Source organism: Panulirus ornatus, chromosome 68 (genome assembly GCF_036320965.1).
Source record: "Panulirus ornatus isolate Po-2019 chromosome 68, ASM3632096v1, whole genome shotgun sequence".
In the NCBI taxonomy this organism is placed as follows: domain Eukaryota; kingdom Metazoa; phylum Arthropoda; class Malacostraca; order Decapoda; family Palinuridae; genus Panulirus; species Panulirus ornatus.
The window spans coordinates 9,020,386-9,032,976 of NC_092291.1; the positions used below are offsets into that span (position 1 = coordinate 9,020,386).

The 12,591-nt window shown below is 38.0% G+C and overlaps 1 protein-coding gene across 1 annotated transcript; it reads left to right on the forward strand.

The window, feature by feature from the left end:
* Window positions 1-1,100: 1,100 nt before the first annotated feature.
* LOC139747364 (fructose-bisphosphate aldolase-like) lies at window positions 1,101-12,220 on the forward strand. Its single transcript, XM_071659571.1, is given in 7 exon segments — window positions 1,101-1,137; window positions 1,140-1,303; window positions 2,913-3,032; window positions 6,237-6,482; window positions 6,660-6,842; window positions 7,695-7,943; window positions 10,433-12,220. Coding segments are annotated over 7 exon segments (1,095 nt in total). The 3' UTR covers window positions 10,529-12,220.
* Window positions 12,221-12,591: the final 371 nt, after the last annotated feature.

A 12,591-nucleotide genomic window follows, 5' to 3' on the forward strand; every position in this document is an offset into this window, starting at 1 on the left:
TTCATGTTTAGTAAAGTGACAAGAATCTGCATCTTATGATATTAACATTTCTGATGCAACAATGTTGTAATTGAATACTGTATATAGCCTTATACGGCAAAGTTGCGACTGATTTTTCTTTCTTTTTAGTTGATGAATTGCAACATTTCTGTGTAACGTAACTGACTACAATATTATTGTTGAGTTTCTTCGCTTTCGATGCTTCAGAGTGTAGAAACCCATGAAGGTTGTTCTCTTGTTTGCGGTGTGTCAGAAACTTAAAAGTTTTCTCATATTATTAATAAATCTCAGGGATAATGCTGGAACCAATGTTTATTTTCATATACCGTACTTTGTTAAAGTGAATTTTTTCTCAGTGATATGGCTTTACTTGTTCATTGTTGTCACTGTAATTCATTAACAATAACCAGAAAAGATTTCATGAACATTATGAAATTTATAATATTCTTTGAAAACTTTACTCAAAAAGTATCATAGATTTTTATTGATGTAGAAACATTGTAATATTCTATTTGTTTCAAGATCATTTCTTGCAAAAACTTCAGACAAAACTGAAATATAAGGAAGAAATAGTAAACCACAGTAATGAACTTACAGGTACTTACATATTTTATATTGTATTTATATTTTGTGTTGTATTATTGATATAAGATAATTATGAGGTGATTATACTTACAGGTATATTGCTTAGACTATGCAGATTTCAGCTCCTTTACCAAAGCTAAGCATTTTCTCCTCTAAATTCTACATATACCATTTGAGGATTAGCTTGTACTGTGTTGACATATCAAGTGGTGGAATAAGACTCTCCTCAGGATGAAAGCTATATTATGTTCTAGTTTATGTTTTAAAAAGAAAGGTACACTTTTCTTCTAACTTTCCGAGCAGGCTTGTTCAAGAACATCTGTTGTATCAATTACTCTTCATGATACCCTAATTCCTTCTATGGTAAGTGATTTATCAGTAGAACAGGACCTTCTTTATTTATGTTAAACACAGAGGGCTGCATTACCTATGTGCCATAATATTATTTGATTTGATATAGAATTAATTACCGGTGTTTGTTGTTATATTTTGACTCATATCTTCACAGATCCACCATGACTACCTACTTCAGCTACCCTGATCAGGCTCTCAGGATGAGCTGCGCAGGATTGCCAATGCCATCACTGCCAAGGGCAAGGGCATCCTAGCTGCTGATGAATCTGTTTCCACCATGGGCAAGCGCTTGGCTGATGTTGGTGTGGAGAACACTGAGGAAAATCGTCGCAAGTATCGTCAGCTTCTCTTCACCACTGACAAGGTAATAATCATTAGTAGTACCATACAGTCTTCTCTTGGGGTAATATATGTATGCAGGTTATTCTTGGGGATAAGAAAGGAAGAACTCTGTCCTCTGTGTCACAGAAGATGACTCAGAGGGGTGGTAGAGGAGAGTTGGAAATTCTCCCATTTTATTACTTTTCAAAAAAGATGAATGGAAGAGAGAGCCAGGAGAGGATTTTGCTTCTAAGGCTCTGTCATATGTTCCTGACACTACCTTAAAGGGCTTGATGAAGACTGTATAGGTGTTTAGGTCCTTGGGCATTGACTCTGTAAAGACCTCTCCTTCACCACCACTTCTTTTACTATGAAGATATCCTAGAATTAGGTACATGTCAATTTTAATGAGATAATACTCATATAATGTAATCCAGTTGTACTACAAATGGGATATGCATGATTCAAAACTGCCTTTCTGATATTTCATTAAAACAGAAAAACCACAAGTATACATTCATTCTTAAAAATTGCATCACTGTGATGTTATGAAAGTAAATTGATAAACCACATGGTCAAAGTTAGTCCTTTCTGTCAGATCACTTTCAGTCAACGTGATCACATACCTGATGTTTGCAATTACAATTATATCAATTTTGAATTGTATTATTTTTCCAGTGTTCTTACTCTGCAGTTAACTGATAAGTTATGATTAAAGATGATGGTGAATATAGGTAAAGTCTGAGTCACCCCTTCCCCCCAAGATATAAGGCTCCCAGCCCATGCTCCACAGGCATCATTGTTAATCCAAGCCTGCTACCTCACTAAGGTGTGAAGAAGTAAGGAAATATGAAGAAATTTGAATATATACAACCCATAAGATCATGACTTGGATCAACAGCACCTCATATGTTGGAGAATAGTGTTTGCCATGCATTCAAAAGGCTAGTAGTTACTGTAATGCCAAAATCCCCAAAGTGACTGTCTCTTGTCACCTATGAGCTTGCCATTTTATGATAGTAAATTATGGTGATTAAGCTTTTTAAGTCATTTGACTATTGAATTAGGCAAAGGTTGTGGATGACCCATTTTGCCAACTGATACATAGGTTGCAGTATAAGCACAGAAATAGATAGAGACTACAATAATTTTGTCAGTTTACTTTTAATGATAACATGAATGTAGAACTTGTCATAGTAGCATTATTTTCCTCATGAAATCTCCAGATAATATCTGCTTGTGGGGCCTGGTAGTGGATAGGGGGATTTGGTTTCAGTGCATTTCACATGACGGCTTGAAAATGGATGTGAGTGAATGCAGTCTTTCAACTTCTGTTCCTTGCACTAACTCACAAACATGAAAGATGGTAATCAAATATGAAATAAAAAAGTACGAGTATTCTCAATTTTTTCATATGTATTGCCATTTCCTGGCTGTCACATTTAGTGTATTGAAACCAGAGCCCTTATCCACAGTTAGGGCTCTTATTTTATTGTGTGGTTCCCCCAATTGTTTCAGCTTGTTTAACAGCTTCAGTTCTATACATATAAAACTTCCATAAGATTCTTACTTGTCCATGTAACAGACTTTGTTGGATAATCCAATCCTACTACAGTTTTCTCATTTTATGTGTAATTTTTTTCTTCTTTCAGTCTGTTGCTGAAAACATTTCTGGTGTGATCCTGTTCCACGAGACCCTGTACCAGAAATCTGATGATGGAACCCCCTTCATTAAACTCATCAGGGATAAGGGCATCATTGCTGGTATCAAGGTACGTATGTCACCAGCACTTTCTTTATAATTGTTATGCAGTACAATAACAGTGAATTTTATGACTAATGCCAGCCATAAGTGAAGATGCCATTGATGAATTTTACAAGGTTATTTATATATATTATTTTATACTTTGTCGCTGTCTCCCACGTTAACGAGGTAGCGCAAGGAAACAGACGAAAGAATGGCCCAACCCACCCACCTGTACACACATGTATATACATACATGCCCACACACAGCACATATATATACCTATACATCTCAGCGTATACATATATATATACACACACAGGGACATATATATATATTTCTTTTCTTTCTTTTAAACTATTCGCCATTTCCCGCGTTAGTGAGGTAGCGTTAAGAACAGAGGACTGGGCCTTTTTTGGAATATCCTCACCTGGCCCCACTCTGTTCCTTCTTTTGGAAAATTAAAAAAAAAAAAAAAAAAGAGAGGGGAGGATTTCGAGCCCCCCGCTTCCTCCCCCTTTTAGTCGCCTCCTACGACACGCAGGGAATACGTGGGAAGTATTCTTAATCCCCTAACCCCAGGGATAATATATATATATATATATATATATATATATATATATATATATATATATATATATATATATATATATATATATCCTGGGGATAGGGGAGAAAGAATACTTCCCACGTATTCCCTACGTGTCGTAGAAGGCGACTAAAAGGGGAGGGAGCGGGGGGCTGGAAATCCTCCCCTCTTGTTTTTTTTTTTTTTTTTTTTTTTTTTTTTTTTTTTTTTTTTTTTCCAAAAGAAGGAACAGAGAAGGGGGCCAGGTGAGGATATTCCCTCGGTGGCCCAGTCCTCTGTTCTTAACGCTACCTTGCTAATGCGGGAAATGGCAAATAGTTTGAAAGAAAGAAAGATATATATATATATATATATATCACGTCAACCCCGGTATACCACATCGCTCCAATTCACTCTATTCTTTGCCCTCCTTTCACCCTCCTGCATGTTCAGGCCCCGATCACACAAAATCTTTTTCACTCCATCTTTCCACCTCCAATTTGGTCTCCCTCTTCTCCTCGTTCCCTCCACCTCCGACACATATATCCTCTTGGTCAATCTTTCCTCACTCATTCTCTCCATGTGACCAAACCATTTCAAAACACCCTCTTCTGCTCTCTCAACCACGCTCTTTTTATTTCCACACATCTCTCTTACCCTTACGTTACTTACTCGATCAAACCACCTCACACCACACATTGTCCTCAAACATCTCATTTCCAGCACATCCATCCTCCTGCGCACAACTCTATCCATAGTCCACGCCTCGCAACCATACAACATTGTTGGAACCACTATTCCTTCAAACATACCCATTTTTGCTTTCCGAGATAATGTTCTCGACTTCCACACATTCTTCAAGGCTCCCAGAATTTTCGCCCCCTCCCCCACCCTATGATCCACTTCCGCTTCCATGGTTCCATCCGCTGCCAGATCCACTCCCAGATATCTAAAACACTTCACTTCCTCCAGTTTTTCTCCATTCAAACTCACCTCCCAATTGAATTGTCCCTCAACCCTACTGTACCTAATAACCTTGCTCTTATTCACATTTACTCTTAACTTTCTTCTTTCACACACTTTACCAAACTCAGTCACCAGCTTCTGCAGTTTCTCACATGAATCAGCCACCAGCGCTGTATCATCAGCGAACAACAACTGACTCACTTCCCAAGCTCTCTCATCCCCAACAGACTTCATACTTGCCCCTCTTTCCAAAACTCTTGCATTCACCTCCCTAACAACCCCAATATATATATATATATAATATATATATATATATATATATATATATATATATATATATATATATTTTTTTTTTTTTTTCCGCTGTCTCCCGCGTTTGCGAGGTAGCGCAAGAAAACAGATGAAAGAAATGGCCCAACCCACCCCCATACACATGTATATACATACGTCCACACACGCAAATATACATATCTACACAGCTTTCCATGGTTTACCCCAGACGCTTCACATGCCCTGATTCAATCCACTGACAGCACATCAACCCCGGTATACCACATCGCTCCAATTCACTCTATTCCTTGCCCTCCTTTCACCCTCCTGCATGTTCAGGCCCCGATCACACAAAATCTTTTTCACTCCATCTTTCCACCTCCAATTTGGTCTCCCTCTTCTCCTCGTTCCCTCCACCTCCGACACATATATTCTCTTGGTCAATCTTTCCTCACTCATTCTCTCCATGTGCCCAAACCATTTCAAAACACCCTCTTCTGCTCTCTCAACCACACTCTTTTTATTTCCACACATCTCTCTTACCCTTACGTTACTTACTCGATCAAACCACCTCACACCACACATTGTCCTCAAACATCTCATTTCCAGCACATCCATCCTCCTGCGCACAACTCTATCCATAGCCCACGCCTCGCAACCATATATATATATACTGTCCACCCTTATTCATTCCCATTGCCACCCTGCCACACATGAAATGACAACCCCCTTCCCCCGCATGTGCGTGAGGTAGCGCTAGGAAAAGAGAACAAAGGCCACATTCGTTCACACTCAGTCTCTAGCTGTCATGTATAATGCACCGAAACCACAGCTCCCTTTCCACATCCAGGCCCCACAAAATTTTCCATGGTTTACCCCAGATGCTTTACATGCCCTGGTTCAATCCATTGACAGCACACTGACCCCAGTATACCACATCGTTCCAATTCACTCTATTCCTTGCACGCCTTTCACCCTCCTGCATGTTCAGGCTCTGATCACTCAAAATCTTTTTCACTCCATCTTCCCACCTCCAATTTGGCCTCCCACTTCTCATTCCCTCCACCTCTGACACATATATCCTCTTTGTCAATCTTTCCTCACTCATTCTCTCCATGTGACCAAACCATTTAAAAACACCCTCTTCTGTGGGGAGAAAGAATACTTCCCACGTATTCCCTGCGTGTCGTAGAAGGCAACTAAAAGGGAAGGGAGCAGGGGGGCTGGAAATCCTCCCCTCTCGTTTTTTGTTTTTTTTTCCGAAAGAAGGAACAGAAGGGGGCCAGGTGAGGATATTCTCTCAAAGGCCCAATCCTCTGTTCTTAACGCTACCTCACTAACGCGGGAAATGGCGAATGGAATGAAAGAAAGAAAAAGATATATGTATAATATGCAAGAGAATAACAACTGGTTTTCTATATGTTTAGGTGGACAAAGGTGTGGTGCCACTTATGGGGTCTGAGGGAGAGAGCACCACCCAGGGTCTGGATGATCTCTCACAGCGCTGTGCTCAGTACAAGAAAGATGGTTGTGACTTTGCTAAGTGGCGTTGCGTCCTGAAGATTGGCAAGAACACCCCTAGCTACCAGTCCATGCTTGAAAATGCTAACGTTCTTGCACGCTATGCATCTATCTGCCAGATGAATGGTCTTGTTCCTATTGTTGAGCCAGAGGTAAGTTGTCATAGTTTACCAAACTTTATATATTATTTGAGTCGAATACATTTACTAAAACAAGTCTCATTTTTTGAAATTACCTTTACAAGTCATTGGCATATATTATTGAATATTTGTAATTTATATCTTCTGACTGTAGTTTGATTTATAAGTAATATGAAAATATTTCAATAGGTTCTTCCTGATGGTGACCATGATCTGGATCGTGCCCAGAAGGTAACAGAGACTGTCCTTGCTTTTGTCTACAAGGCTCTTAATGATCATCATGTTTTCCTTGAGGGTACTCTTCTCAAGCCCAACATGGTCACTGCTGGACAGTCCTGCTCTAAAAAGTACACCCCAGAAGAGGTTGCAAAGGTATTTTATCCTAACTTATGTTTATATATATATATATTTTATCCTAACTTATGTTTATATATATATATATATATATATATATATATATATATATATATATATATATATATATATATATAAATATATATTATCCCTGGGGATAGGGGAGAAAGAATACTTCCCACGTATTCCCTGCGTGTCGTAGAAGGCGACTAAAAGGGAAGGGAGCGGGGGGCTGGAAATCCTCCCCTCTCGTTTTTCTTTTCTTTTTTTTTTCCAAAAGAAGGAAGAGAGAAGGGGGTCAGGTGAGGATATTCCCTCAAAGGCCCAGTCCTCTGTTCTTAACGCTACCTTCGCTATCGCGGGAAATGGCGAATAGTATGAAAAAAAAAAAAAGAAATATATATATTATTATTATCATTATTATTATACTTTGTTGCTGTCTCTCGCGTTAGCGAGGTAGCGCAAGGAAACAGACGAAAGAATGGCCCAACCCACCCACATACACATATATACATACACATCCACACACGCACATATACATACCTATACATCTCAACGTATACATATATATACACACTCAGACATACACATATATACACATGTAGCATGTGTACATAATTGATATTATACTTACCAGTAAACTGTGATAAACTACCTCAGAAATTGATATTATACTTATCAGTAAATTATGATAAACTACCTCTGTGAGATTATTAGACAAAATTTTCTTTTGCAAATGCATGCTTTTAAGGTAAAATTGATATGTAAACATGAAAACCCAAAAGGTTTTGATAGATGTAATTTTGAACATGAAATAATTGGAACATATTTGAGAAAACTTTAATTGCATTGTTTTAAATTCTACTTCAGGCTACCGTAGTTGCTCTCTCACGTACCATGCCTGCAGCAGTTCCTGGAGTTACTTTCCTTTCTGGTGGCCAGTCTGAGGAGGAAGCCTCAGTTCACCTTGATGCCATCAATAAGTGTATTGTTGCAAAGAAGCCATGGGCCCTAACTTTCAGCTATGGTCGTGCTCTCCAGGCATCTGTACTTAGGGCATGGGGTGGCAAGGACGAAAATGTTAAGGCTGGCCAGGATGAGCTGATGAAGCGTGCCAAGGTAAATCTGGTGTCTTGATTTATATTCTGACATTTTATAGGTGTATGTAATATTTTTTTCATTTATAAATTAGGTTTTTAAATCACTTCAAGGCTTCCCTAAAGTGTAAATTTTTATGATTAAGAGTAATTATTCTGGTGGAGTTATTTGCAGTGAATTAGAGATGGAAGAATGGTGTAAAAAAGATTTTGTGTGCTTAGAGCCTGGAGCTGTATGCAGTGAATTAGAATGATGATGTAAAAAAGATTTTGTGTGCTCAAGGCCTGAACATGCAGGATGATGAAAGGTATGAATGGGATAGAGTGAATTGGAGCAGTGTTATGTACAGGTGCAATATGATGTTAATGGACTGAATAAGGGCACATGAAGCAGCTGGGGAGACCATGGAATGGTCTGTGAGGCCTGGTTGTGAACAGGGGGCTGTGGTTTTGGTGCATTACACCATGACATCCAACGAATGAATGGGACTGAATAAGCCTTTTTGCCATCTTTTCCTGGTGTTACCTCACTAATGTGGGAAATGGTAAACAAGTTTAAATTTTCTATATATATCTGTTATGCTTGACTGTCATTTCTGCGTTAGCAAGGTAGCACCAGAAAACAAAGACCCACTCATATACACACAGGTATATACATACATAAACATACATGAGTTTGGAAAAGTGTGTGAAAGGAGAAAGTTGAGAGTAAATATGAATAAGAGCAAGGTTATTAAGTTCACTAGGGTTGAGGGACTAGTTAATTGGGATGTAAGATTGAATGGAGAAAAATTGGAGGAAGTGAAGTGTTTTAGATATCTGGGAGTGAACTTAGCAGCAAATGGAACCATGGAAGCAGAAGTGAGTCACAGGGTGGGGGAGGGGGCGATGGTTCTGGGAGCAATAAAGAATGCGTGGAAGGAGAGAGCAAAAATGGGTATGTTTGAAGGAACAGTAGTTCCAACAGTGTTATATGGTTGCAAGCAATGTTATATGATTGTGAGCAGTGTTATATGGTTGGGCCATAGATAAGGTGGAGATGTTAGAAATGAAATGTTTGAGGACAATATGTGGTGTGAGGTGGTTTGATAGAGTAAGTAATGAAAGGGTGACAGACGTGTGGGAATATGAAGAGTGTGGTCGAGAGAGCAGAAGCGGGTGTGTTGAAATGGTTTGGACATATGGAGAGAATGAGCAAGGAAGATCGACGAAGAGGATATATGTGTCAGGTGGAGGGAACATGGGGAAGTGGGAGACCAAATTGGAGGTGGGAGGCTGGAGTGAAAAAGATTGAGCGATTGGGGCCTGAACATACAGGAGGGTGAAAGGCATGCAAGGAATGGAGTGAATTGGAACGATATGGTATACCGGGGTCAACGTGTTGTCAGTGGACTGAACCAGGCCAGGTGAAACGTCTGGGGTAACCCATGGAAAGGTCTGTGGGGCCTGGATGTGGATAGAGAGCTGTGGTTTTGGTGCATTACACATGACCAGCTAAAGACGAGTATGAATGAATGTGGCCTTTTTGTATGTTTTGGCACCACCTCACTGAAGCAGCGGGTAGATGTTGTTTCCTGTGGGGCGGAGTAGCACCAGGAATGGATGAAAGCAAGCAAGTATGAATATGTACATGTGTATGTATGTAATGTTTGTGTATGTGTATGTGTGTATATATATGTTGATATGTATATGTGCATATTTGGGCATTTATACATATATGTGTATATGAGTGGATGTAATGTGTAAAGTGAACTATGATGTTGAAACTTGTAAACAGTATTGGAATGTAGGGAAGTGGCTATAACTATTGAGGAAAGTCATTGCAGGTAAGACTTGTTAAAAGGAACCCTTAAAACTTTTGTGATGTATGTCATTGTGTTAGCTCTGGTGTTGAAATTTCTTGAGTCTCGGATAGACTGTGAGAAAAAGGCTTGTGGGAAGTGTGGATTACACTAGATATAGTTGAAAATTTTAAGAATACTGTTCTTTGATGTTATGGGCAGATAGAAATATTAGGCACTTATTAATGATTGACAGTGCAGGGAGGGAGAAAGGGAAAGAGACTGAGAAGACCAGAATGAGGAAGCATGTTAATGAGAAGGATGTTAAGGATGTTAGCATTTAAGTAAGAGTATAATAGTTGTGCAAAGATTTGTGGTGCATTGAAAAGATTCTCCATGAGACTTTCTATTAAGTGGGAGATGGCAATTTGGATACAGCTGGGTAAATGAAAATTCATTAACTAATGGGTATAAAAAAGATTGTGATTGCAGAGATTTCTTTCAAAGTGCCTTGTAGTTATGTTCTTTTTTAGGAATTCTGACATGTATGAGTGTAGTACTTTGTTTAAATCTTTACCAAGATAATCATCTCAGCATGCCTCCAGATTTGCATTTTGTGATATGAAATATTTGATTCCCATGCAGCCTTAGACTTAGATTCACTCAGGTTTGCTTAGATATTGTATGTAAATTTGTAAATCCAAAATGCTGAAGTTCTTCTCCTTTTCAGGCTAATGGTGATGCTGCTCAGGGTAAGTATGAATGGGGTACCTGCAAGGGCTATGCTGCCGACACTGGCTTGTTCATCAAGGACCATGCTTATTAAGTCACTCCTCAAGGAAAATCAAGAAAAGTTCATTAGAATAAGTTTTGCTCTTAATGGGCAATGTAATGTCCTTTCCTGAGGTTTACCCATAATCTCAAAATTTCCAGTTATGTAGCATTCAGGAAATTCCAGCTTCTGCAATATAAGCTTTATCTGGAAGCATCATTATCAGAACAGAATTTAGAAAAAAATTTTGATATATGATGCTAGAATGTACCTGTCTATTAAAAACTGTTCTTAAAACTTTGAGTTTAAATACACCAAATTTGAAAAGAAAAAATATAGGACACCTGGACACCAGATGGAAATATTTACATCTGCCAGTATCAGTCAGTCACTGAAACTTAGGTTGGAAGAAAACAATATATTAGTTTTCTCCATTCCATGATATCTCATAACTTAGATGCGTAATGAGTCAGTTCGTGTTGTACGTATACTAGCTTCTTTATGTGAATATGATAAAAGGCTCATGGATGAATATTCAAAGGATACTGTAATATCTCCTTATAGAGTGTATATAAATCTGTAAATAATTGCTATTACCATATTACTACTCAAAATCTTTGAGCCTTTTATGTATGGTCCCTAGCAATGAAACAACAATAAATACTTTATTCATATTTAGTGTAATGTTACAGAAATTGCCAAGGGCAGGTAAAAGAAGCAGGTAAAAGACAGATATGAGATGCTGTTTCTAGTTATTGAGACTGCATTTGTGAAAGAGGGAAGAAGTATGTATATTTGTATATTGGTCAGAAGTGTGTGCATTGTTCATTGTCTTTTGTTAACTATGTGGACCCATTTCCAGAAAATTTTCATTGTGTTTTTGATTGGTGGCAAATGATATAGCAAATATAAAATCAGGAAGTAATAAGTATGAAACATTGATTATAGATTGTTTCCATTTTTGAAAAAACAAAAAATAAGGGACTGAGCTTTCTGAAGTATGCTTTTGCATCATCTGTTCATTAGTTGCATTTCCTGTGTTAAATCGTATTCAAGATTTTTTCAATCTAGCACTAATGTGAATTACTGTGATGCCATATTATTTTACATAAGATTTTTATGTACAGTCAGTGGCTTAACATGTGATTGACAGTTGTGTAATTTCATGCATATTTGGTCTGTCCATGTTATAATTACTGCTTGCTAACTGCAGAATTTAAAAACAACAAATCTGGTGCACAAAGTACAATATTGGCTGCGGTGAAAATATGCTGACATATCTGGTCTTTCATTTTAACTACTCGTAAAGCATTTACTTAAATCAGAATGATAGTTGTCATACATTTGCAACTTTTCGAATTGTGAGAATTAAGCTGATCACTAGATTTAATTCTGCATGCATAATTTTGATCAGAGTTAGTCAAAGGCAAGAAGTATGTGTAATTGAATATATTTGTTACATGAGAGTCAAAGCATATTCCATACACACAATCATTTAAGACTTACTCAGCAGTAAATAAAGATATGATTTTCTGGGCATCCTTTTTACCTCATCTTCCTTTCATGTTTAAGGATGAACACAGCAAGTTGAGATGAAATAAGTATGTAAGGATTAAGTTATTGTAATAAGTGGTTGGTTACAGTTTTTGATTCCATGCATCTGAAGCTATTAATGGCAAAGAATTCTGTAATGTCCATTACTATGTAATACTGTATCAGGATAACAATAAAAACAATCTTGCAGTATGGTTTGTTTTGTCATATTCTGAGAATAGGTTTAGAAGTTCTCATTACAACAGGTGTAATGAGCATCGTGGCAGTCAAAATGGCCTAAGACTACTCAGTGACCGTAAGCTTTTTGTATATTCTGTTAAGATTTGGTAAGACTAAATGAATGAATTTGAAAGGCCAATCCAGTGATAATCGGTAAAGAACTAATACTGAGGATTACTACATTTAATGGAAATAGAGGTTTATCCTTGGGGATAGGGGATTAAGAATACTTCCCACGTATTCCCTGCGTGTCGTAGAAGGCGACTAAAAGGGGAGGGAGCGGGGGGCTGGAAATCCTCCCCTCTCTTTTTTTTTTTTTTTTTTTTTTTAATTCTCCAAAAGAA